Source organism: Hyperolius riggenbachi, chromosome 12, assembly GCF_040937935.1.
Source record: "Hyperolius riggenbachi isolate aHypRig1 chromosome 12, aHypRig1.pri, whole genome shotgun sequence".
Classification (NCBI taxonomy): domain Eukaryota; kingdom Metazoa; phylum Chordata; class Amphibia; order Anura; family Hyperoliidae; genus Hyperolius; species Hyperolius riggenbachi.
Window position 1 is genome coordinate 37,239,437 of NC_090657.1, and position 27,915 is coordinate 37,267,351.

The window sequence follows — 27,915 nt, forward strand, 5'->3', positions numbered from 1 at the left end:
AGGCTGGAGTAGGGAATCGACCCAGGAGCCTAGGCGCTCACCCAGGGACCCAATGCCAGCCACAATGGGCCTGCCCTCTGGGGGAGAGCCCGGCTTATGAATTTTGGGCAAGTGGTGGAAAATGGGAATGATGGGGGATTTAATTTCCAAGAAATTCCTTAGTCTAGAATCAATAACCCCCATAGTTTCCCCACAGGAAAGAAGACTACATAGTCTATTTTTAAATTCAGGGGTGGGATCTATTTTTAGGCCCAAATATGTATCAACATCCCCCAGCTGTCTGAGAGCCTCCATCCGATACGCGTCCCTATCCAAAACCACCACAGAGCCACCCTTGTCTGCATTGCGTATGATAATATCATGATTATTCTGCAGTTTATTCAGGGCAGCACGCTCCTCAGAGGTGAGATTGGAAGCGACCGCACGGAGAGGCCCCCTCGACAGCCGCAAAAGATCCCTCTCCACCAGATCCTGAAAGGTATCAACACATGGGGACCTGGAGGCATAAGGATAGAAGTCCGGGTTTCTCACCCGGATCAACTCAACATCCTCTGGGGTAACTAGACCACCGCTAGCTGATGAGAGAGCATCCAACATCCATCTGCAGCGGGTGTCTGTGAAGTTACCAATGTCGGGTATGTCGCAAGTATGTGATACACCTCTACCCTGCCCCACATCCCCAAAATGTTTCCTCAGAAGTAGAGATCTGACAAATCGATTTACATCAAGTATGGTCTCAAAAACATTTAAGTGATGAGTGGGAGAGAATGACAATCCCTTGGATAGTACCTTTATTTCAGATTCATTAAGAGCATATTTAGACAAATTCACAACATTGGTAACCTGTTCCAAGTCAGAAGAAAAGTGACTTAGTCTACGGTTCTTGACACCTGCTCTCCTCGTCCTCCTCTTCCCCCCCTGCCCCTCCTGTTGTAACGTTTGGGTTTCTGGTAGTAGGTTGGTTGGCCCCCCCCCCGTTTTTTGAAGCATCAACCCCACCACCCTCCGCCCCTCGCACATGTGCTTGACCAACCGGATGGACAGGTTGGACCTCTGTGGCCTCAGGGGAGCTAAAACTCACCCTTCTTGGATTGGGCCGCCTGTTTCGTGACCGTGATCGTTGTCGATATGACATGGGTGACTTGGGTGCCCCCTCCCAGCGCCCCCATTCATATACTATTTTCTTATCATAATCCTCAGTATCTCGCATATATTTGGAGCGCTTCATTTCTGTAATCATCATTTCAAGCTTAAAAATGTTATCTAGCATCTTTTTGTTAAGGTCACTGTACATTTCAACATTGTAAGATGTACCCATACTATTCTTGATATCAATGACCTTTGATCTAAGTTCAGTGAGTTTGTTCTCCTCGTAAACAATAATAAGGCGCATCAGTCTTAAAGAGCAATCTGTGAGAATCTCATTCCACTCCGTAACGAATTGCTCCGAGTAAATGGTAGTCGGGACTTTCTTGATGCGAAGTCCACGAGGAATTATTTCCTCTGCCACATACTGTTTTAGACTAGACAAATCCCACCATACCTTAGTTTCCTTAACAATAATGTCCTCCAGTCTATGAAAGGCAGTCCTTAACTGTAAGTCTGGATCCAGACCAGGTGGATTTAGTGCTCTGGAAAACACAGTTGCAAACTTGCTGCAGCGGTCCTGATTGTAGGCCAGGTCTCCCAAAGGGATAATATGTTTATCCTGGCTATAGTCAATTTTTTGACTAGATTGACACTCAGCAACAAGTTCATGCACATGTGCCTGGCTTTCAGAATTAGCTGCAGTGTCGGATGAGGAATTGACAGACATACTAGATGGCATGATTACAGAGGGAGAGGGAGCAGCAGAGTTAGTGCATAAATTCATTCCAGGCTCAGCAAGAAGTTGCCTTACCATGTCCCTGCAGTGAGGCTCCAGCTGTGGCTGTGCGGGGGAGGAAGGAACGACCCCACAGGATGGAGAGTCCATATCTATTGTCCTAGGGCGTGCTCCCAAATCTCTGGCTTCACGTGGTGTGCCAAGCCGGCTATGTGTTAATCCTGTAGAGTGCCGGCGATTCACAACACCAACACTTCCTGCTTCCTGTAGGGCATATGACCCATGTCATATCGACAACGATCACGAAACAGGCGGCCCAATCCAAGAAGGGTGAGTTTTAGCTCCCCTGAGGCCACAGAGGTCCAACCTGTCCATCCGGTTGGTCAAGCACATGTGCGAGGGGCGGAGGGTGGTGGGGTTGATGCTTCAAAAAACGGGGGGGGCCAACCAACCTACTACCAGAAACCCAAACGTTACAACAGGAGGGGCAGGGGGGGAAGAGGAGGACGAGGAGAGCAGGTGTCAAGAACCGTAGACTAAGTCACTTTTCTTCTGACTTGGAACAGGTTACCAATGTTGTGAATTTGTCTAAATATGCTCTTAATGAATCTGAAATAAAGGTACTATCCAAGGGATTGTCATTCTCTCCCACTCATCACTTAAATGTTTTTGAGACCATACTTGATGTAAATCGATTTGTCAGATCTCTACTTCTGAGGAAACATTTTGGGGATGTGGGGCAGGGTAGAGGTGTATCACATACTTGCGACATACCCGACATTGGTAACTTCACAGACACCCGCTGCAGATGGATGTTGGATGCTCTCTCATCAGCTAGCGGTGGTCTAGTTACCCCAGAGGATGTTGAGTTGATCCGGGTGAGAAACCCGGACTTCTATCCTTATGCCTCCAGGTCCCCATGTGTTGATACCTTTCAGGATCTGGTGGAGAGGGATCTTTTGCGGCTGTCGAGGGGGCCTCTCCGTGCGGTCGCTTCCAATCTCACCTCTGAAGAGCGTGCTGCCCTGAATAAACTGCAGAATAATCATTATATTATCATACGCAATGCAGACAAGGGTGGCTCGGTGGTGGTTTTGGATAGGGACGCGTATCGGATGGAGGCTCTCAGACAGCTGGGGGATGTTGATACATATCTGGGCCTAAAAATAGATCCCACCCCTGAATTTAAAAATAGACTATGTAGTCTTCTTTCCTGTGGGGAAACTATGGGGGTTATTGATTCTAGACTAAGGAATTTCTTGGAAATTAAATCCCCCATCATTCCCATTTTCCACCACTTGCCCAAAATTCATAAGCCGGGCTCTCCCCCAGAGGGCAGGCCCATTGTGGCTGGCATTGGGTCCCTGGGTGAGCGCCTAGGCTCCTGGGTCGATTCCCTACTCCAGCCTTTGGTTAGACGCCTTCCAGGCTATCTAAAGGACACTAAACATCTCCTAGCCAGTATGAGAAGTGTGGAGTGGAGGACTGACTATATATGGATTACAGTAGATGTCAAGTCTCTGTACTCCTGCATTCCACATAGTTTGGCATTAAAGGCGTTGGACTTCCACCTCTCCAGGTACTCCGATTATTCCGAAAATCTCCGTGTGTTCATTCTTATGGCCGTCGAGTACCTCCTGGCCCACAATTACTTCATGTTTGACGGCAGTTTCTTCCTCCAGAGACGGGGCGCCTCGATGGGCGCCAAATTCTCACCATCCCTTGCTAATTTATACATGGGGTGGTGGGAGGAACATCGCGTCTTTGGGGGGGACTGCCGTCTACTGGAGGATGTTGTGTGGTACGGGAGGTATATCGACGACCTTTTGATTATCTGGAAAGGTGACGCCCCCAGTGCGGTTTCTTTGGTTGAATACTTCAATCAGAATAATTTAAATCTACAGTTTACATACACAATAGAGACTATGTCCATTAATTATTTGGACGTTACCTTGTGTGGCGATGTGGACACTAAGTCTGTCAATACCATAACCTACAGGAAACCGTGTAGCGGCAATGTAACTCTTAGGGCAGACAGTTGCCACCCGGCACATACCATTCGAGGCATCCCTGTTGGCGAATTTGTAAGAGCCAGACGGAATTGCTCGAGGGAAGATCATTTGCCGGGAGAGTTGGACATTGTCGAGAGACGATTGAAAGCTCGTGGCTATCCATCTAGGTTAATTAAGAGGGGCAGACTCAGGGCCATAGAAAGGTCACAATTGGACCTATTGCAGAATGAGGGCGGCTTGGCCCAAGATCAATGCAAGCCAACTTTCGTCACCACTTACTCAACAGAGTACAGGAGTGTGACCAACATTATCTCCAAATATCTTCCCATTTTGGAAGGAGATGTGGGTCTCTCCCCTGTCCTGAAAGATGGTGTTAGATTTTCCAGCCGACGGGCTCCCACCTTAGGACAAATGCTCTCTCCCAGCCTATTCACATCTGGTGCTACAACGGACACTTGGCTGACAGTCAAGGGATCCTATAAGTGTGGGATCGCGACATGCAGGTATTGCCACTTACATAATAAAACTAAAACAGTTGTTTCTGCCTATAGTGGCCAAATTTACAATCTTAAACAGTTTATTAATTGTGGCACCTGTTATGTAGTGTATCTAGTTGACTGCACTTCTTGTTCTGTACAGTATGTCGGTTGCTCCACCAGGCCTCTAAGGCAAAGAATAGCCGAACATTATCTGGGGGCAGGGTGGTCTACTACCAACATCTCTAACGTAGCCAGACACTTTAGGGAGGTGCATAGTGGAGACCTGAAAAGTTTCCGGTTTCAAGGAATAGAGAGAGTTATGTCACCAAAAAGAGGGGGAGACTTATACAAAATTCTCCTTAAAAAGGAGGCCATGTGGATACACCGCCTGGGGACTAGGTTACCCCATGGCCTTAATGCAAGGTGGGACTTAGCGCTCATCACGCATTAGCTTGGTTTATTTCCCTGTCTTCCCTTCCCCTCCCTCCCCCTCCCCCCTTTGGACTGTTTCTCCCCCCGCCTCCCCTCCCCCCCCTCCCCTTTCTTCCCCCCCTCTCCTCACCGTGAGTGGGACACCGTCACCTGCATATATATATACCTTGATCTTTCCATCCATGGATAGGGCCCACATGTGTCTTATATGCTTATATGCTCCCATGTTATGCTGTGATTGATCACGCTGTTGCTTTTTGCCACTTTTTTATCCATTTTTTGGTACATTACACTCTGTATCTTGTATTCTATATTGGTTTTAATGCATAGTGTGTTTGCCTTTGTATGGGTTTTCTCACAGGTAATCACCTGTCCATCACACCCAGACCACCTTTTCAACTCCCCCCCTTTTGGGGCGGGGCTTTGAGTGGCTGGAGTGGGATATCCTCCTATATATAGGAGCTTTGCCATTTTGTAACCAGCTATGATTAAGAGCTGAGACAGCTCGAAACATGTCAGCGTTGTGATGCATGTGCATATTTTACATTGGATACGTCCTAAATAAAACTGTTTCTGGAATCCTGGACTGGTGCGGACCTTTTTGCTGTACTCTGTGGACCTAGCTGATCCGATCGAGCACACTCCAGTGATTGGCGGGTGGAGCGGTGTTGACACGAACTGTATGAGCTCCCTTTTCACTTGGACTCTTCTGCCTGACAAGCCTTTACTTCCCTATAGTAACTTACAGGTAAACAGTTGTGGACCTAGAGGTGATAGCAGTTAGAAGTCTAGTCGGGTGAAAGAGACCAAGAAGAGAACCCATGTTCCTGTCAGCAGTTGAGCTGATAGATAAGGAACTGTCAGATATGTAAAGGAAAAAAAAATGTAATTAGTTGACAAACTTATCCAGTCCTTGTTCAGCTACACGACAGACTTGGCCCTTGTGGTGCCAGAATTACCCTTTTGGCAGTTGAATAAAAAGTTAGATAAACAGAAAGTTATGCTGTACATCTGAGAACGGTATGATAGAACGGTATGGCAGAAGACAATCCACCATATAAATAGTATTGCGCCAGTAAAATGATCCTAAGGTAAAAAGTCCTAAGGTTTTTTGGCTCTATGTGACATATCTTCCATGTTGTACAAACTTTCCGCCTCACCCACCTGGTTTTGGAATGCTTTCTATTTCAGCAAGAGGGATTAAGCCCCTTTCAAGGCCTGAGCAGAAAATGCAGGGTGGGCATGCAGCCGACAGCCTCTACAGATTGTGGGTATTTCTCCCAATCTATTTGTGGGGTCTGATCACTGATATACACAGTGGAATTAAACCCCCTGTATTAAGAGGACAGACAAGGCGCATTCTCCGAGCAGGCACAGGGGAGGGCCTGTGACATTTCACTAAGCTGTGGTATGCATGTTATCTATGAACACCGCCAGTGCCGAAGTACACAAGATCTCAGGAGCTGAGGCTGCAACTGATCACCTCTAAGACTTTAGATTTAGTGACTTAATACCCAAAGTCTGCCAGCTGTCTAGCTCCAGATCCCAGTTACATACACGGTATGCTGAAGAATGTTCCATACACAGTGCTGCATATGTCATACGGTACATTGTACATTGAAGAAGTCCATCATTTTGCTTTGACAAGGATTGCAGAAAGGGTGTATAAAAGGAGAATTGGGGCATTGTTTGGCATAAAATGCCCCCGACCCCATGCCCTTAAATATAAAAGTATAACAATTATAGAAGTACTAGTGACCTTAGCCCGTTTAAAAACGGGCTAGGTCTGCCATTATTTCGCCACGCGCCTGCGCGCACACACGTCCGCCCCTTCCGGCCCCGTCCTCCTCCGGCTCTCGGCAGTGTCTCTGTGTCTTGTCCCTGCACATGCGCAGTGCAAAAAAGCACTGACACAGGGACAGACGCAGGGACACTTGCATATTATTATAGAGGAAAATAAATTACTGTGCAGATACTGATCCTCTCACTCCCGCATCCAGGACTTCTCACGAGCATCACCTCTCCTTTGGAATGCTCTCCCATAGCCACTCCATCATGTTCAGAGCCTGGAAACCTTTAAACATACTCTCAGGCCCAGTGCACCCCAGGCGGATCCGCCAGCCGAATCCGCCTGAAAATCCACGTGGCTAATGTATCTCTATGGGCTGGTACACACCGGTGGTTTGAGGTTTTTAACAAGCCGCAAACGTGCCTCTTGCTGCACGTTTGCGGTTTGCTTAAAACCTCAAACCGCCGGTGTCCACCAGCCCATAGAGATACATTAGCCACGCGGATGCTGATGCGGATGCGGCCGGTGAACACCCGGCGGATCGCATCAAGATCCGCCCGGTGTGCACTAAGACTAAACTCACTCATCCGCACCCAAAACCGCTAGCGTTCTGTGGATCTGCTAGCGGTTTTGGTGTGCACTAGGCCTCAGTCTCAAAACACACCTGTTCAGACAAGCCTATAATTTGCTATAGGTAGCATTGGATGTTCACTGCCTCATTCACTAACCCGTCTCCAACCCACTACCCTCTATACTGTAAGTTTGCAAGGACAGGGACGTCCTCCTAGTGTTTCTTATTCGGCAGTAATTCATCATATCATCATGTACCAGTATTGGTGATGTCTCTAACCACACATCAACTATGTATGTATTTGTACTTGTGTTGCTGGATATCCCGATTATACAGAACATTGAGCTTCTCAAGTATCTTTGTTCCCCACTATTTGTTTAGTACTGTGTATAGTGCTACAGATGTAGGCGCTATATAAATAAATATAATAATAATAATAATAATAATAATTACTACTACCCCCTTGATGTATTTGTTTTTTTCAGAACTGAACACCAAACTCCTGGACTTTGAGACCTTCCTTCCAATGCTCCAACACATCTCCAAGAATAAGGACCAAGGCTCTTTTGAGGACTTTGTGGAGGGACTCCGCGTTTTTGACAAAGAAAGCAACGGCACTGTAATGGGAGCCGAATTACGTCACGTTTTGGCTACTTTGGGTGAGTTTTCACACAATGGGGTTAGATTCACTAAACTGTGCTAATTCATAGCACGGCCACACTAGAGTCTTGTGCGCGTTATAACACACGCAATGGTTTACGCGCGCAAACAACATTTTGTGTGCAAAAACTGTCATGCGCGTTATAAATGGTAGTGCGGCCATGCTATGAGTTAGCACGATTTAGTGAATCAACCCCAATGACTGATATACATCGTATTAACAGACCCTGCTAGAAACACTAACGTCACAGCTTGTACTTTACGGTAGCCTGAAATTCTTCCTGACTTTGTTTCCCGTAGGTGAGAAGTTACAAGAAAGTGAAGTAGAACAACTGTTGGCAGGACAAGAAGATGCCAACGGATGTATCAACTATGAAGGTAAAACATCAGCTTAGTATTTCTTTTCTGTACTTTTACAGGCCATCTAAAATAAAAAAAATTAAACAATACAAATTCTGAAAGCAATTATAAATCTTGCCCGTGGAAGTTTAATTGAAAAATCTGTACAGACTTAACCATTTCAGCCCACAGGTTTTTTGGACGAGAGGAATTTTCACCTATCAGCGCTCCTCCCATTCATTCCCCAATAACTTTATCACTACTTATGACAACAAAATGATCTATACTTTGTTTTTACCGCCACCAATTAGGCTTTCTTTGGGTGGTACATTATGGTAAGAATTATTTTATTCTAAATGCAATTTTATGGGAATAATAAGAAAAAAAAATGGAAAAAAAATCATTATTTTTCAGGTTTCAGACATTATAGTTTTAAAATAATTCATGCTACCATAATTAAAATCCACACATTTTATTTGGCCTTTTGTCCCGGTTATTGCAACGTTAAAATTATTTCCCTAGTACAATGTATGGTGACATTATTTTATTTGGAAATAAAAGGTCAGTTTTTTTTCAGTTTTACATCCATCACTCATTTTAAGCCCATTATTTAATAATTATATGCCCTCTTGACATAGATATTTTTTTCCCCCTTAAAGTCAGTAGGTGTGTTTTACTATTTGGCCACAAGATGTACGGTACTTTGTACGCTAATAGGATACAATGTATCACTGCATTGTAACTAGGGGAAGTGACGTAGGCTTACATCGGAAGCCTCCGATTACAGTGACGGCGGGGAGTTTATGAATGTAAACATGGTTTCCATTCATAAATTTAACGATCAGCGGCGGAAATCAGCAGCGGGAGATAGCATGGTGGCTGTAAGTAAGAATAAACACTGTTTTTGAACAAAAACAGTGTTTATTCTCGACGGACATGCTCAGATTGGCACAGGGGACTTTTGTCCCCTGCAGCCAATCCCCCCTGCTATCAACAGCAGCGCGATCGCGGGAATCGGCCCGCACGATCGCCTGCAGACCCCCCCAAACTGCAGGGACGTGACTAGCGCATCCCTGCGGCTCTAGCTGCTGCTGCGGACGTGAAGCTCGCGAATCTGAAGTGAAAATCAACTTAAAATCAGCATATTGTTTCCAGTACAGGAAGAGTTAAGAAACTTCACTTGTTATCTATGCAAAAGAGCTTCTCTGAGCTCTCCGACTAATTTAGTCAGAGAGCAGTGCTATTTTCTGAAGCACTTATACATCAAAGAAACAATGGAAGACAACTTCAGATAAGATTTTACTGTAGATAATTTCAAAGGGTCATTCGCTCAGCTTGTTTTACAGTTTACAGTGTAGTCTGTAAATTGCAAATATTAGCGATGATGCAATTTATAAAAAACAAAACAAAAACATAACTGTAAATAAAAATATGACTCTTTTCTTTGCTGCTAATGTTCTATTCATTATCTGTAGTGCACATACATTAACCACTTCACCCCAAAGGCGTTTTTACCCTAACGGACAAGACCGATTTTCACCTTTCAGTGCTCATCCCTTTCATTTGCCAATAGCTTAATCACTACTAATCACAATGAAATGATCTATATCTTGTTTTTTTCACCACCAATTAATTACTTTATTTTCTATGCATTTTAAAAGGGAAATACAAGGAAAAAATGAAAAAATACACTATTTCTCCCATTTCATCCCCTATAGCTGTAATATAAACACTGCTACTGTGCATAAAACCCACACATTTTATCTGCGTATTTGTCCTGGTTATCACAATAATTTTAATTATGTCGCTAGTACAAAGTATGGTGACAATATATTATTTGGAAATAAAGGTGTATTTTTTCAGTTTTTTTCCCTCACTAATCTCAAGTGCACGCAAGTGGCAGCAGGACTGTCTGACTTATAAACACATCCTGGAGCCATTAAGAGGCTCTAGCAGGACCTTTTTATAAGTCTGGTTGTCATTAAGTGGTGAATTAATTATATTCTAAGGTTTTTTTTCAGCTTCAGTGTCACTTTAAAGGAAACCTGAACTAAAAATAAACTGATGAGATAAATAATTGTATCTATTGTCCTAATCCTGAATTAAACTTTGCTAAAACCACCACCAAGTGTTGTGCTATAGTCCGTTGATAAATTACAATTTGCATTCATTTCTCTAGATTAGCTGCCATTGGAGGCAAACAAGACAATCAAATAACAGCTAAAACATTTATACTTTGGGCATAAAGTGTATTTGCATACTTCCTTATGGTGGCATAGCAGATGGCACTCTTGTTCCAGGATAAATCCCAGACCATGTGCTTGGCGCCTGTATGGTATCCTAATGTTTACACGAGTTTCACCAAAACACTTCAGTTTCTTCCAACATTCCAAAAAATTCTGGTAGGTTAAGGGGTTCTTTCGCGAATGAGGGAAAAAATAAAAAGTGGTTTATGCATAAACTATTAGGGCTCATTTCCACTATAGCGAATTCGCATGCGTTTTTCGCATGAAAATTCGCATAGCAATACAAGTGAATGGGACTGTTTCCACTTGTCAGGATTCCTTTGCGTTTTTCTGTGCAGAAAAAATTCGCATGGCAGAGCCATCAGAATTCGCATACCGCATTCCGCTATGCGAATCGCATACAATGTATTTAATAGGAAATTCGCATGAGGTTTGGGCATGCGAATTTTCATGCGAATTTTCATGCGAATTCGCATAGAAACAATGGAAAAGCACACCAGCACTGCCATGGTTAAATTCGCATACATCGTCATCCATGCGAATTCGCATGCGAATTTGCATGAAAATTCGTATAGACCCGCATGCGAAATTCGCATCCGCATGCGAATTTTTACCGCGGCGATTCGCACCGCACAAGTGGAAATGCAGCCTTAAACATCCTTCTAAAAGTAGTTTAAAAAGGTTTTTTTTTTTTTTTTAAAGAATGGTTTCATCAATACAATATGTAATGTAAACAGTGACGGATGACGGACTGGGAGGCTAATCCATTTGTTAGGGGTGTTTTTTTTACTTTCATTTCACAACCATAACTCCTGCCTACGTAGTTTTCAGTGGTATAATCCATTGCTGGCAGGAATCGCTGTTATAACTAACAGATGAGCTCCGCTGCGCTCCTCAATATGTGTTTACATTGTTGCTAGGCAACCAGGCAGCCTGTGCAGGGAGTCGTTTGTGCAAAGAGTCATAAGCTGCTGGGAAAATCAGCCAGAATCAGTCCCATCTACACCATATGATTCTTTGTCAGATTCAATTTGATTTGATTCATTGATTCAATTAGATTCAATGTGACATGTCCGATTCATTATTCGAATCAATTTGAATCGAATTGAATCGAATCATGGATCGGACATGTCAGATTGAATCAAATGGAATCAATGAATCAAATCAAATCGAATCGAATCTGACACCAAAAAAAATCCAAGTTTAGTTTAAAATCTCTGTCTAAGGTACATGAAAGTAGTTCTTTAGCTTTTACACCAAAATAAGACTATAGGATTCCAGAAAAGCACTATTTAGGATTAGGACTATAGGTACAATTGTTTATCTCATAAGTTCAATTTTACTTTAGGTTTGCTATAGCCTGCATATTATACAGTATAAATATCTGTCCATAAATATTTGGACAGAGACAGAGATTTTTTTCAAATTTTTGTTCTGTACATGATGACAATTTTAAATGAAACAACTCAGGTGCAGTTGAAGTGCAAAATGATTGCATAAAAATATCAGGCAACTAAAAGCATTTTTTTTTACAATAAATCCTTCATTTCAGGGGCTCGAAAGTAACTGGACAAATTAAATAACTGGAAATAAAATGTTCATTTCTAATACTTTGGTTGAAAACCTTTTTCAGGCAATGACAGTCTGTAGTCTAGAACTCTAGGACATCACCCGATGCTGGGTTTCCTCCTTTTTAAGGCTCTGCCAGGCCTTTACTGCAGCTGCTTTGAGTTGCTGTTTTTGTTTGTGGGCCTTTCCATCTTGAATGTAGTTGTTGACAAGTGAAATGAATGCTCACTTGGGTTAAGATCAGGTGACAGACTTGGTCATTCAAGAATTTGCCACTTCTTTGCTTTCATAAACTCCTGCTGCCTCTGTTGCTTTGATAGCATGCTTTTGTCATTGTCCATCTGTATCATGAAACCCCGCCCAATCAATTTGACTGCATTTAGCTGACTTTGGGCAGACAGTATGTCTCTGAACACCTCAGAATTCATTTGGCTGATCTTTTTGTGTGTCGGAGTTCCCCTGTGCATGCTTTCTTTCTCAGGATGTACCAAACTGTTGATTTTGCCGCTCGCAATATTGTAGCAATTTCTCTGATTTTGCAACTTAACTACCTGCGGACCGAGCGAGTATAAATCTACGGCGGGCAGGGGGCGCTGCGGTCCTGACCGGACGTAAGCTCTACGTCCCATTGACCGCGCGCCCCAGCCCGTCCCCGCCGCGCTGTCCACTCTGTCTCCACCGCAATCAGCTGCCCTGCCGCCTCTATGACGACAGAGCACTGTGAGCCGGGCAGGAGCCGTTTTCATTGGCTCCTGGCCCTGTCAGTCATGTAAGCCGTTTCCATTGGCTTACATGGAGCCAATGACCGGCGCACAGCGGCAGAGAGAGCAGCCTGCGGCGGGGACAGAGCGGCGTGTCCGGCGGGAGCGACGGTAACTTGCGGCGATTCATCCGGAAACGGCGGTTTGCTGGACCAGCACCCTCTGGTCCTTAAGGGGGCAGAGGGTGCTGGTCCAGAAAGGGTTAAAGAGAACACGAGGCGGGGTTCTTCCATCGCAATCCATATACAGAGGCTGGGTCTGTCTATAGAGCCCAGCCTCTGTTGCTAGTTAGTTCCCTCCAAAGCCCCCCTGCGCGCTGTCAGACCCCATAAAACACAGCCGCCCGCTACGCGGCTGTGTTTACCTCACTACTGTCAGTCTCGGCTGCTCCCCCGCCTGCTGAATCGCTCCGGTCCCCGCCCGCGTCCCTTCCCTCCAATCAGGGACGTGGGCGGGGACCGGAGCGATTCAGGAGGCGGGGGAGCAGCCGAGACTGACAGTAGTGAGGTAAACACAGCCGGCTGCGACACGCTGCGTGTCGCCAGCGCAGCTGTGTTTTATGGGGTCTGACAGCGCGCAGGGGGGGGGGGGCTTTGAAAGAAACTAACTAGCAACAGAGGCTGGGCTCTATAGACAGACCCAGCCTCTGTATCTGGATTGCGATGGAAGAACCCCACCTCGGGTTCTCTTTAAGGGTGGCATCTTTCACCTGCATGGAGAGTTCACAGCAAAATCTTCCACATGCAAGCACCACACCTCAAATCAACTCCAGGCCTTTTATCTGGTTAACTGATAATGACTTGCCCACACTCGCCTATGAAATAGCCTTTGGGTAAATTGTCCAATTACTTTTGAGCCCCTGAAATAAAGGGATTGTTTTAAAACAAAATAAGCATTACTTGCCTCACATTTTTATGCGATCATTCTGTTCACCCCACTGAGATGAATCTGAAAGTCTGAACTGCATCTAAGTTGTTTCATTTAAAATTCATTGTGGTAAATGTACAGAACCAATATTAGAAAAAAAGTGGTCTCAGTCCAAATATTTATGGAGCTAACTGCACATGCATTATTCTCTATACTATGTTCCGGATGACAATTCACACTCCAGCCAGGCAATACAAGGTCCGGTGTGCTACCAGGCCCCATAGTAGCCTCATGCTAATAATTTGCATATCAGTAATAAAGCAGTTTGTGTCATTGCCCTTACAGAGTATTATTTTCTTCCAGCTTTTATCAAGCACATCATGTCTGGATGAAGATATCTCATGGTATGTACGACCTGCTGTTATGCTATTAAATATGGAGAGCCTCTGGCTGCAGTCATTGTAGATTGAAATATTCCAAGTATCTAATACCCATTCGAAAACATATGATTGGTATTCAATGACCTTACTTTTAATACCTATAGAAGTATATAGAGTAACGCTGCATTTGTTTTATAGGTATCTGTAAATTATCCCCAAACCCGGTAGCCCTACTGACCCTTCTGAGAAGAGCCAGAAGCCACGTCACCTGTGCTGTCCACCAATCACCCCTCCGCTGTGAATGTGCTTGCCGAGAATGCCACCATCTTCTCCAATGCCACATGGGACTGTACATTTATTTGGGACCTTTTATCCCTAAGTGACTATCCAACAAATAAAATTCCACAGGAAAACAAAGCTGTGTCGTCTTTCCACAATTCATTGTTTTAGTATTGCCTATGCACCATAGTCATTTGGGTGAGCTCCCTAAAATTGTGCTGGATTGGTTACATATTGAGCCACATACCCAAGTCATCCAAACTAGAAGATGAAGATATCTGGTGTCATGGACAATCTCCAATCTTGTATGGAAAACAAAAGTAGTATTAATGCCAAGGCATTGTATACAGATTATCACCATAGAACTCCATGAAGTGAACAGACTGCAGTGGCTCCCACTGTTGTAATACACTCTGGGTCATATTCAATACCTCACATACAGTACATCTTATCTGTCAAGAAGATGCCCTTTCTGGCCAGAGTTAAAGGGACACTGTAGGGGGTAGTTGTAAAAAGAGTTGAACTTACCAAGGGCTTCTATTGGTCCCCCGCAGACGTCCTGTTCCTGCGCAGCCACTCACAGATGCTCCTGTCCCTGCCTTTAAAGTCGGAAAACCACTGTGCCTGCGCAGCTGTGTCCTCGCTCCCGCTGACTTCTCCAGGAGTGTACTGGGCCTGCGCAATACACTCCTGGTGACATCAGCAGGAGGGAGGACACAGCTGCGCAGGCACAGTGGTTTTCTGCCTTTAAAATCAGAAATTCCAGAAGTGAACCGGAGGCGGGGCCGGAGCATCGGTGAGTGGCTGCGCGGGCACAGGATGTCTGCGGGGGACCATTAGAAGCCCCGGGTAAGTGCAACTCTTTTTCCCCCTACCCCCCCTTCCTTACTCCTTTAAAAATACTACCAGAATCAGTCTCTACTACTGACAGTTTTATAAGACAACTGAAGTAAAAGGGAAATGGAGGCTGCCTACATTTATTTCCCTTAAAACAATATCAGTTGCCTAGCAGTCCTTCTGATCTATTTGGCTGCAGTAGTGTCTGAATCACACACCTGTACCAGCAGGCAAATTTGGGCACAGGGTGAGGCCGAATGATGTCTCACTCTGCTCCCACTGAAATTCGGGGCTGTGTTAAAAACTATTCCACCTCCTAATTGATGCAACTCAGAGGGGGAGGGGAATTACCTTGTTCTTTTTCTAATTTGAGTTCTGGCAATCGCCGGCACCAAAATCAGTCCCTGAACTCTGCTATAGCTGGAATTCTCATTACAGCTTTTTGCGGCTCCCAAATGATTGGTGCATAGCTGTGCCAAAATTAGCTGATACGCCTGAAACAAGCAAGCGGCAAATGCGGTCAGATTGAAGTCAAACATTTTATCTGCATATGCTTATTGAGGGTCTACAGCTACAAGTATTAGAGACAGAGGATCAGGAGGCCAGCCAGGCGACTGGTATTTCTTAAAAGGAAATAAATATGGCAGCCTCCATATACCTCTCATTTATGGTGTGCCCAGAAGGATACCTTAGCACAAAAAGAATTTAAAAACGGGGGGGGGGGGGGGGGGAACAGGCACGTGTAGTGGGCTCTCCCTATGCTCACCGCTCCCTCCCTTCTCCTCCGTCTCCCTTCATACCGATCTTCCAAACTTACTTCCTGGTCGGGTGTTCGCGGGTGACTGCGCAGGTGGTGACCGGCGACGCACGTCCTTGCTCACGTGCCCACGGCCGGGAACATTCTGCGCACAACTACGTAGTACGCACAAGGACTTTGTGAAGGAACACTGGATTAGGCATTGAATGACAAGAACGCTTTACATTTATTCTAGTTATAACAGGTTTGTCCCAGGGGCGTAACAACAGGGGCTGCAACCCCTGCACCCGTGGGGGGTCCGGGGGCCCCTCTGGGGCCTGTTCAGGGATGTTTTGGGGGGGCAGGAGGGGTCGCAGCATGAGGGGAGAGCTTGACCACACATCGGCAGGGAGGGGGGGACAGTCCCCTCACCTCAGGCTCTCCCTCACTGCTCCCCTCCAGCTTCAATCAGTGTCTGCAGAGCGGGCAGGAGCACATACCTTCCTGCATTCCACCGCCGGAGCTTCCTCTCTCTAAGTGTCTGAGGCTACTTCCTGTTTAAACAGGAAGTAGTGTGAGACACTAAGAGATCGGACATCCATGGTGGAAGGAGGTACGTGTTCCTATCCGCCCTGCAGACACTGATTGAAGCTGGAGGGGAGAGCCCGAGGTGAGGGGGGGGGGGGGACTGTCTTTCCTCCCCGACGATGTGTGGCCAAGCTCTCCCATGCTGTGACCCCTACTGCCCCCCAACCCCCCAAAACGTCCCTAAGCAGGGAAGGGGTGGCCCATCCAAATTTTTGCAGGGGGGCCTGGTGATTTCTAGTTACGCCCCTGGTTTGTCCATCACAATTCATCAGCTGCACCAGCTTTATAAATGCTCTCTAACCATCTGGTAGACTCACCCATTAAGCTGATTCAGGACATAAGCAGGGAAACACTTATTTACGTTACAGCTTTAGGACCAATAAAGTTATCTTCACAGATAATACAATGTATTGGCTCTGTCTGGGGTGTGGTTACTTATCACTGCAGCAGAGGATGTGTAAAAAATCCCCTGAAATTCTGTTTAAAAACTCACCCCATTATACACAAGGTTTTCAGCAGCAGAAGTGTTTTAAGCCATCTTTCAAAGCCCATTACAAAGAGAAAGCAATATCCATGGGGACTATTTGTGAAAGTGCTAGAGATGGTGAACCGGTGTGTTTGATGAGACCAAAAGTAAATAAAACAAACACACGCACAGAACGGGTGCGCATCAAAACAATTACCCAAAATTACTTCACATGCACCATGTCAACAATAGATACATAGATACTGTATATTCCTGCGTATAAGGCTACTTTTTAACCCTTGAAAATCTTCTGAAAAGTTGGGGGTCGTCTTATACGGCGGGTGTCATTGATGCTGGGTGATACCCCCTATCCTGTTACCGCCTCTCAGATCTCCCTGCTGAGGGAGCGCAATCTATTCTTCCATACTGCTCTGATAAACAGGACAAGGAGAGCTGACTAGTCTACTTAAGGAGAGTTGACCAATGCAACAAGTCAATCGACTATAGTACATAGGAGGATTGACTCTTGTGTGCATGTAAATAATAGAAAAAAACCTTTAATATATCAAAATATCAATACAAAGAATTTAAAACCAACAAAGAAATTGCATAATGATCTCATACATTATCGTCTAAAATCTCAACCTACTGACTCAAAAATGGGACAAAATAGGGGCTGCAGTCCCCTAAGCCCATGTAAAGAATCCACCTGGACCTGCAACTTGTAGGAAATGCCCTTGAAGGCAAGCAACAAAGTCAGACAGACTAAGTATTTGATTGTGTGGCCATGGACACTAGACCTAACATTGCAACAAAGTTCAAAACTTGCATAAAAGTTCACCGAAAATCCCAGTCGCAGATATCGGTAATTTGCTTATTACCCTCCAAGGTGACAACAGTATATAGTTCCGTCTGTTGTTAAGCACAGAAATGCAAATGTCCACAAATGGAAACACAAGCCATGCAGATATTGTAGATGATTGAAACAAGGCTCTAAGATCATTACGGTAGCATGTGGTGGTTTTAATTACGCTAGCATGTTTTATTTTGAAACTATAATGGCCGAAAACTGAGAAATAATGATTTTTTTCAACTTTTTTCTTATTATTCCCATTAAAACTGAGTTAGAATAAAATAATTCTTAGCAAAAAGTACCCCCCAAAGAAAGCCTAATCAGTGGCTTAAAAAACAAGATATAGATTGTTTTGTTGTGATAAGTAGTAATAAAGGTATAGGTGAATGAACGGAAGGAGCGCTGACGGGCTAAAATTTCTCTGTTTTTTTGAGAGGAAAAACCCTTCGAGGTGAAAAGGTTAAAGGACAACTGAAGTGAAGTATATGGAAGCTGCCATATTTTTTTTAAACAATACCAGTTGTCTGGCAGCCCTGATCTATTTGGCTGCAGTAGTGTCTGAATAACACCAGAAATAAGCATGCAGCAAATCTGGTCAGATCTGACAATGTCAGAAACACCTGATATGCTGCATGCTTGTTCAGGGTTTAGGGCTGAAAGTATTAGCAGCAGAAGATCAGCAGGATAGCCAGGCTACTGGTTTTGCTTGAAAGGAAATAAATATGGCAGCCTCCATATTACTCTAACTTCCGTTGTCCTTAAGCAGATCGCCACTTTTATAAATCTAGAAGTCTGTACAGCTCTCATTTCCCGCAATGCCGTCCTAACAATCGAGTAAGTATAGTTATGGGCGACATTTTTCAAAAGTGTGTTTGGGGCTTAAAGGGGCACTATGGTGAAAATTAGTCTAGTGGGATAACCCTGTTATTATGTACCTAACATTAGGAGCATCAAATACTTAGTATTTTTAAATGTGTGCTTGAGAGGTTTTAGGGCCCGTTTCCACTAGCGCGAATTCGCATGCAGACAACGCATGCGGATTCGCATAGGCAATACAAGTGGATGGGACTGTTTCCACTTGTCAGTTTTCATTTGCGTTTTTATGTGCAGGATTTTTCTGCACGGTAGACCCTGCAGAATTCGCCTGCGTGTGGAATGCAGGCGAATCGCAGGCAATGTATTTAATAGGGAAATCGCATGCGTTTTTTGCATGCGTTTTTTCTCGCGATTTCGCGTGCGATTTCGCATTGAAAGTAATGTAAATTGACACAGGCAGTGACATGGTTAAAATCGCATATACCCTGCCTATGCGAAATCGCATGCGAAATCGCGGCAAAAAACGCATGCGGAATCGCATCCGCATGCGATTTTGTCAGTGGTGATATGCGGCGATTCCGCACCGCACTAGTGGAAACGGGCCCTTAGACAGCATATGTAGTGAACCTGCCGGTCATCCCCCACTGCTGACTGTGCTGCAGTGTAATAGCCGATTGCTCCTCTCATGTCTCTCAGCTGAAGACAATGGAATGCAGGGGGGTCAGCGAGTGCTGTGGAAGTTTGTAGATAAATAAGCCAGATAAATGATTAGTTCCTTCTGCGTCCAGTGTTATGATCTTCCCCAGCACTCCCTGATTAGTCTACATATCCCGTACAGCTTGATCATGGAGAAAGCCAATCATAAAAATTGCAAGAGCACTGGGGGGGGGGATGTCGCATAGCTAGAGAAAACAACGGGCTGCATCTCTGCATATGCTGTCAAAGAAAGCATATGAAAGAAAGCCCACATTTAAAAAAAAAAAGGCTAAGTAACTGAAGCTCCTACTGTTAGCTAAATTTTACCAGGTTACCCTAATAGCCTAATTTTTGTCATAGTGCCCATTTAACCCTATACAGACTGTGAATAACAGATGCCTGAAACAATTGTTAGTGATTGTTTTGAAGTGACAGTATTAGGAACAATCGCCATACGTCTACAGCCAAGATGTCTGTTCTGTTCTGTGGAGGGGGATGGTGCAATGTAGTTGTGTGATTGCAGCAGTTGTTCATGTCAGCCATTTAGTGATCTGGCATGGTGAGCAGCTAAATTACTTCCTGCAACTTTTGATAGATTTTCACCCAACACAATCACAACTGATTATCCCAGGTACTAAAAGTCGGGCAATATGGCCTTAAACACACACACTAGATGGTCGGGGCCATGTCTGGTGAGAATCTATTAACAGAAACCTCTGCACTCCTTTCATACGATAAAAATCAAAATCCATTTATGAAATCATCAGTAGAAAAATAGCAAAAAACATGGCGGCATGCAAGCGGACGCGTTTCTGACCCGACCGAGTAATTAGTCGTAGCTCAATTGTCTAGTTACTAGTGAGTCCTTAAATATCAGGAGACCACTCCCCTTCCTACCACACCTGAATAGGCAAGAAAAAAAATCTTAAAGGGGAATAACCCACAGTAGGAGAGGAGTGGGCTCCAGCATATTCTATATTAGTGTTTCAGTGGACTCTCTAGTGCCCATATTGAAGATCCAGCGTACCTCATGTTCCAGGAGTATTTTCTGTAAATCGCCACCCCTACTGTCCAAATAAACTCTCTCCAAACCTTCAAATGAGAAATGTCTGAGGTCACCAGCATGGCATGACCGAAAATGTTTTTGCTACATTGGATGGGTTGACGCAATTAATATTGGTAGCACCACAGCAACGTTCAGCAATCCTAGCCCTAAGGGGTGTGGTGGTGCAGCCAACATATTGTTTTTTTTTGCACAAGTCGCAATTGATGAGGTAAACCACTCCCCTAGTCCCACAATTAATATATTGCTTAAAGAAAACCTGTAACGACAAAAAGTTCCCCTGGGGGGTACTCACCTCGGGTGGGAGAAGCCACTGGGAATAGGAGGCACGGATCTACGCAGCTCTGATCATGTGCGTAGCCTGGGAGTTCTAATTGATGGGGATTTAAACTTCAGAATTCAAATCTCTGCTGTGGTGAAATCATCCTATTTTCACCTGAAGAACATTGCAAAAATCAAGCACCTCATACCCCCAGAAGATCTGCCAACCTTAGTTCATGCCTTCATTACCTCCCGACTGGACTACTGTAATGCTCTCTACACTGGCCTTCCTAAAAAGGTCTTGTACCGTCTACAGCTGATACAGAATACTGCTGCCAGACTGCTAACCAACCAACCCCGTCACTGCCACATAACGCCAGTCCTGCACTCCCTTCACTGGCTACCTATAGAATGGAGGGTCCTATTCAAGATCGGCCTTGTAACGATCCGCTCAGCTGCCTGCGCAGGCAGGCAGCCTTTTGATCATTATTCAGGTCTGCATGCTGCAGGACTCTGGAAAGAAGACCTTCTGTCAGTTTTGCAGCTTGTGCTTGCTGAGGAATTTGCATACGTTGTCATGCAAATTGCCTGGCCACATTCATTGGAGGCGTGTACTATAAGTACTATGTGTGTCCCACAATGCTTCGGTGCTCATAGAGGTTTGTTCCTGCTGGACTCACCTGGAGTGTCAGCCACTGCTATCTTAGTATAGTTAATTCTTGGGGAGTGCTCCTTGCATTCCTAGTTAGTGCAGTCACTTTGTGTATAATTTGTACTGCCTATTCTGTCTTGTCTGTCGCGATTGCGCTGTCACCAGCGGCAGTTGATAGCGAATCGCTCTGTCTTGTTTGGATCGCACTAGCCTCTAGCGGTAGCGGCTGTGGATCCTTCTGATCTAGTTCCTGGAGTGTAAGCTGGAGCAGCGGTTGCTACCAGCTACCTCATCTGATCTGTCTTGTTTAGATCGCACTAGCCGCTAGCGTTAGTGGCTGTGGATCTTTCTGATCTGTGTCCCTGCTTGGATCACACTTGCTCTGGCGGAAGAGCGGTGGATCCTTTCTGCCTAGTTCCTGTTTCTCGTTTGTCTGTCTTGTCTGATACGGGCGCTTGCTGTAGGCTCGATGAGGTAACCGTTAAGCAATTGTTCACGTTCTTTGTTTCATGTTTGTCTGTTGATGGTTAGTTAGGCGTGCTTGTCTCTATTGTGCTTATCACGTGGAGACCGCGCATAACCGCGTGCACTGTTGCGAATGAGTGTGGTGTTCGCGGTTAGCTAGCGTTTATTATTTTCCGTATCTTCTCATTGTATGATTTGCTGTGCCTTTGCTATCCTCGTATTCTGTTCTGATCTGCCTTGTGTCACTTCTGGCAATCGCCGTTCTTGGCGGTTGCGTTTCTGTTTCGCACCTGCTGTTGTGTGTGCGCGGTCGCGGGGTGGCGACCAGATTGGTGCACACACATACAACCTGTCCCTTTGCTCGTTCTCATTCGCAATCGCTTCTCTTGCGATTGCGTTCTGCGCTTCGTACAATTCCTGTCTGGCATTTGTGGAGGTACAGAGGATTGGTTCCTCTGCACTCCCCAGCGCCATCTGCCGACAGGAATTTCCCTCTACTGGTACTTACACCAAAAGCTGGGTTCTAGTATCTTGACACCCTTGTGGAGGACCTCTGCAGTGTCAGCGCACATCTTTGTGCACTGAACACGGAGATATCCCACAATCGTTACAGGCCTACTAAAATTTAAATCCCTGAATAATCTAGGCCCTTGATTCATGAAAGATATGTTGCAGCTACGTAGCAATCCCCGCATTCTCAGATCCACAGGTTCTAATCTAGTCATACCCAGAGTCCACTTGGAAACTGTTGGTCCCAGAGCTTTCTGTCATGCTGCCCCTACGTTTTGGAACTTCTTACCTCAACAGATCAGGACAGCTCCATCCCTGGACGTGTTTAAATCCAGACTGAAAACCCACCTGTTCAGTTTGGCATTTGCAGAAATATAAATTTTGTTGTGTGAATACTTCATCCTACTACCAATTACTGAATCTGAGAGAGCCTAAGCGCTTTGAGTCCTATGGGAGAAAAGTGCTATAGAAATGTTATTGTATTGTATTGTATAAGCTTCCGGATCCTATCGAGGCTTCCCCCATCCTCCTGTGTCCCACGGTGGTCTAACTCTGGCCCTCCGAACAGCGGGGATGTAAATATTTCCCTTTCCAGCTCCAGCGCAGTATCGGCTCTCCGCTTGGAGATAGGCGGAAATAGCCGATAGTTGTTGGCCCACTTTACTGCGCAGGAGCAAGTCCACTGCGCCTGCGTAGTAGAGCGGACCCGAAGGAGGAGATCGGCTATGCCTGCCTATCTCCATGCTGAGAGCAGCAACAGCGCCCCCCGCTGGAGCCAGGGAAGGTAAATATAGCAAGCCTTTTCGAGCCAGGATTGTGGGAGACTTCAGGGGAGCAGGGATGATCAGAATGAGCAAATTCCTTTCCGCCGGAATTACGAAAATTCCATCGCCATTACATTTCTGCAGAATTTTACGAATCTCCGCGGAATTTCCGCATTCCGGCGGAAAAACACCTCTCTCTCCTCCTCCTCCTGTCTTCCAGAGATTTGTAGTATGTCAAAAGCACGCTCACATACATTGGCCAGGAATCAAACCCAGGTCAACTGCTTGGAGGGCAGCTATGCTCACCACTATACCACCAACACTACAGGCTGAATTTGAAGTCTGGAAGATTCCAGGGCAAGGGTGGGAAGGATGAAAAGCTAGGTGGCCATGCAACCATTCCTGCTAACCTTAAGCTTACTTGTGTCTTACAACACATTGGCTGAAGACTTTACCAAATCCAATGCAAACAGCAATTTGCTGTTTGCTGGGGTTTTTTTTTTGTGAAAAATGATGAACCACCAAAGTGTGTACAGCTAATTTACCGATATAGAACGATCATTCGACACAGAACGCATGCGCCGCGTATACAGCTGCGAACTTCTCATCCGTACACGTGCGTTGAATGAACGAACATTCTTTTTTTATAATTTTTTTTTTTTGTGTGTGATTATTATTTTAACCACTTGAGGACCGCCCCCAGCCGATGGGCGGCGGCAAAGACTGGGCCCAAACGACCGCAATACGCGATCAGCCGCCGGGGACTGGCTCCGCCCACCGCTCGTAGTAACCCGCCGGCCGTTCGGAAGCGCCGGCGGGTTACTAGCACCCGGATCGCCGCATGTACATAGTATAATAGGCTTTGTAATGTATACAAAGCCTATTATACTGGCTGCCTCCTGCCCTGGTGGTCCCAGTGTCCGAGGGACCACCAGGGCAGGCTGCAGCCACCCTAGTCTGCACCAAAGCACACTGATTTCCCCCCCTGCCCCCTGATCGCCCACAGCACCCCTCAGACCCCCCCCTGCATACCCCCCAGACCACTGTTTGCACCCAGTCACCCCCCTAATCACCCATCAATCACTCTCTGTCACTATCTGTCAACGCTATTTTTTTTTTTATCCCCCCCCTGCCCACTGCCCCCTCCTGATCACCCCCCACCCCTCAGATTCTCCCCAGACCCCCCCCCCCCCCCGTGTACTGTATGCATCTATCCCCCCTGATCACCTGTCAATCACCCGTCAATCACCCGTCAATCACCCCCTGTCACTGCTACCCATCAATCAGCCCCTAACCTGCCCCTTGCGGGCAATCTGATCACCCACCCACACCAATAGATCGCCCGCAGATCCGACATCAGATCACCTCCCAAGTGCAGTGTTTACATCTCTTCTCTCCTCTAAACACCCACTAATTACCCATCAATCACCCATCAATCACCCCCTATCACCACCTGTCACTGTTACCCATCAGATTAGACCCTAATCTACCCCTTGCGGGCACCCAATCACCCGCCCACACGCTCAGATTGCCCTCAGACCCCCCTTTATCAATTCGCCAGTGCAATATTTACATCTGTTATTCCCTGTAATAACCCACTGATCACCTGTCAATCACCTATCAATCACCCCCTGTCACTGCCACCCATCAATCACCCCCTGTCACTGCCACCCATCAATCAGCCCCTAACCTGCCCCTTGCGGGCAATCTGATCACCCACCCACACCAATAGATCGCCCGCAGATCCGACATCAGATCACCTCCCAAATCCATCGTTTACATCTATTCTCTCCTCTAAACACCCACTAATTACCCATCAATCACCCCCTATCACCACCTGTCACTGTTACCCATCAGATTAGACCCTAATCTGCCCCTTGCGGGCACCCAATCACCCGCCCACACGCTCAGATTGCCCTCAGACCCCCCTTTATCAATTCGCCAGTGCAATATTTACATCTGTTATTCCCTGTAATAACCCACTGATCATCTGTCAATCACCTATCAATCACCCCCTGTCACTGCCACCCATCAATCACCCCCTGTCACTGCCACCCATCAATCAGCCCCTAACTTGCCCCTTGCGGGCAATCTGATCACCCACACCAATAGATCGCCCGCAGATCCGACATCAGATCACCTCCCAAGTGCAGTGTTTACATCTCTTCTCTCCTCTAAACACCCACTAATTACCCATCAATCACCCCCTATCACCACCTGTCACGGTTACCCATCAGATTAGACCCTAATCTGCCCCTTGCGGGCACCCAATCACCCGCCCACACCTCAGAACGTCCTCAGACCCCAGCCCTGATCACCTCGCTAGTGCATTGCTTGCATCTATTTTCCCCCTCTAATCACACCTTGAGACACCCATCAATCACCTCCTGTCACCCCCTAGCACACCTACCCATCAGATCAGGCCCTAATTTGCCCCGTGTGGGCTCCTGATCATTTGGCCAAACCCTCAGATCCCCCTCAGACCCCCTTCTGATCACCTCCCCAGTGCATTGATTGCATCTATTTTCCCCTCTAACCGCCCCCTGAGACACCCATCAATCACCTCCTGTCACCCCCCTAGCACTCCTATCCATCAGATCAGGCCCAAAACATCCTGTCATCTAAGAGGCCACCCTGCTTATGACCGGTTCCACAAAATTTGCCCCCTCATAGACCACCTGTCATCAAAATTTGCAGATGCTTATACCCCTGATCAGTCATTTTGAGAAATTTGGTTTCCAGACTACTCACAGTTTTGGGCCCGTAAAATGCCAGGGCAGTATAGGAACCCCACAAGTGACCCCATTTTAGAAATAAGACACCCCAAGGTATTCTGTTAGGTGTATGATGAGTTCATAGAAGATTTTATTTTTTGTCAAAAGTTAGTGGAAATTGGATTTTTATTGTTTTTTTCACAAAGTGTCATTTTTCACTAACTTGTGACAAAAAATAAAATCTTCTATGAACTCACCATACCGCTAACGGAATACCTTGGGGTGTCTTCTTTCTAAAATGGGGTCACTTGTGGGGTTCCTATACTGCCCTGGCATTTTAGGGGCCCTAAACCGTGAGGAGTAGTCTAGAAAACAAATGCCTCAAAATGACCTGTGAATAGGACGTTGGGCCCCTTAGCGCACCTAGGCTGCAAAAAAGTGTCACACATGTGGTATCGCCGTACTCAGAAGAAGTAGTATAATGTGTTGTGGGGTGTATTTTTACACATACCCATGCTGGGTGGGAGAAATCTCTCTGTAAATGGACAATTGTGTGTAAAAAAAATCAAAAATGTGTCATTTACAGAGATATTTCTCCCACCCAGCATGGTTATATGTAAAAATACACCACAAAACACATTATACTACTTCTTCTGAGTACGGCGATACCACATGTGTGACACTTTTTTGCAGCCTAACTGTGCTAAGGGGCCCAAAGTCCAATGAGTACCTTTAGGATTTCACAGGTCATTTTGAGACATTTGGGTTCAAGACTACTCCTCACGGTTTAGGGCCCCTAAAATGCCAGGGCAGTATAGGAACCCCACAAGTGACCCCATTTTAGAAAGAAGACACCCCAAGGTATTCTGTTAGGTGTATGATGAGTTCATAGAAGATTTTATTTTTTGTCACAAGTTAGCGGAAAATGACACTTTGTGAAAAAAAACAATTAAAATCAATTTCCGCTAACTTGTGACAAAAAAAAAAAATCTTCTATGAACTCACCATCCTCCTAACGGAATACCTTGGGGTGTCTTCTTTCTAAAATGGGGTAATTTGTGGGGTTCCTATACTGTCCTGGCATTTTAGGGGCCCTAAAGCGTGAGGAGTAGTCTTGAAACGAAATTTCTCAAAATGACCTGTGAAATCCTAAAGGTACTCATTGAACTTTGGGCCCCTTAGCGCAGTTAGGGTGCAAAAAAGTGCCACACATGTGGTATCGCCGTACTCAGGAGAAGTAGTATAATGTGTTTTGGGGTGTATTTTTCCACATACCCATGCTGAGTGGGAGAAATATCTCTATAAATAGACAATTGTGTGTAAAAAAAATAAAACAATTGTCATTTACGGAGATATTTCTCCCACCCAGCATGGGTATGTGTAAAAATACACCCCAAAACACATTATACTACTTCTCCTGAGTACGGCAATACCACATGTGTGGCACTTTTTTGCAGCCTAACTGCGCTAAGGGGCCAAAAGTCCAATGAGCATCTTTAGGCTTTCCAGGGGTGCTTACAATTAGGCACCCTCCAAAATTCCAGGACAGTGAACACACCCCACAAATGACCCCATTTTGGAAAGTAGACACTTCAAGGTATTCAGAGAGGAGCATAGTGAGTCCGTGGCAGATTTCATTTTTTTTTTTTGTCGCAAGTTAGAAGAAATGGAAACTTTTTTTTTTCTTTTTTTTGTCAGAAAGTGTCATTTTCCGCTAACTTGTGACAAAAAATAAAATCTTCTATGAACTCACCATGCCTCTCACTGAATACTTTGGGATGTCTTCTTTCCAAAATGGGGTCATTTGGGAGGTATTTGTACTATCCTGGAATTTTAGCCCCTCATGAAACCTGACAGGTGCGCAGAAAAGTCAGAGATGCTTGAAAATGGGAAAATTCACTTTTGGCACCATAGTTTGTAAACGCTATAACTTTTACCCAATCCAATAAATATACACTGAATGTTTTTTTTTTTATCAAAGACATGTAGCAGAATAACTTTCGCGCTCAAATGTATAGGAAATTTTACTTTATTTGAAAAATGTCAGCACAGCAAGTTAAAAAAGTCATTTTTTTGCCAAAATTCATGTCTTTTTTGATGAATATAATAAAAACTAAAACTCGCAGCAGCAATCAAATAGCAGCAAAAGAAAGCTGTATTAGTGACAAGAAAAGGAGGTAAAATTCATTTAGGTGGTAGGTTGTATGACCGAGCAATAAACCGTGAAAGCTGCAGTGGTCTGAATGGAGAAAAAGGCTCTGGTCCTTAAGGGGCGAAAAGACTGT

The 27,915-nt window shown here is 45.3% G+C and overlaps 2 protein-coding genes across 3 annotated transcripts in view; one reads left to right on the forward strand and one right to left on the reverse strand.

The window, feature by feature from the left end:
* MYL4 (myosin light chain 4) overlaps positions 1–14,347 on the forward strand; it is a 38,442-nt gene extending 24,095 nt beyond the window's left edge. Inside the window, exons 4-7 of the mRNA XM_068264464.1 lie at positions 7,594–7,767; positions 8,069–8,146; positions 13,914–13,954; positions 14,129–14,347. Of these exons, the coding sequence (XP_068120565.1) occupies positions 7,594–7,767; positions 8,069–8,146; positions 13,914–13,942 (281 nt within the window). The 3' untranslated portion in view covers positions 13,943–13,954; positions 14,129–14,347. The remainder of the gene's footprint in view (positions 1–7,593; positions 7,768–8,068; positions 8,147–13,913; positions 13,955–14,128) is intronic.
* Positions 1–27,915, reverse strand: part of LOC137542498 (parathyroid hormone/parathyroid hormone-related peptide receptor-like) — a 193,489-nt gene that overhangs the window by 139,906 nt on the left and 25,668 nt on the right. The window lies entirely within an intron of this gene.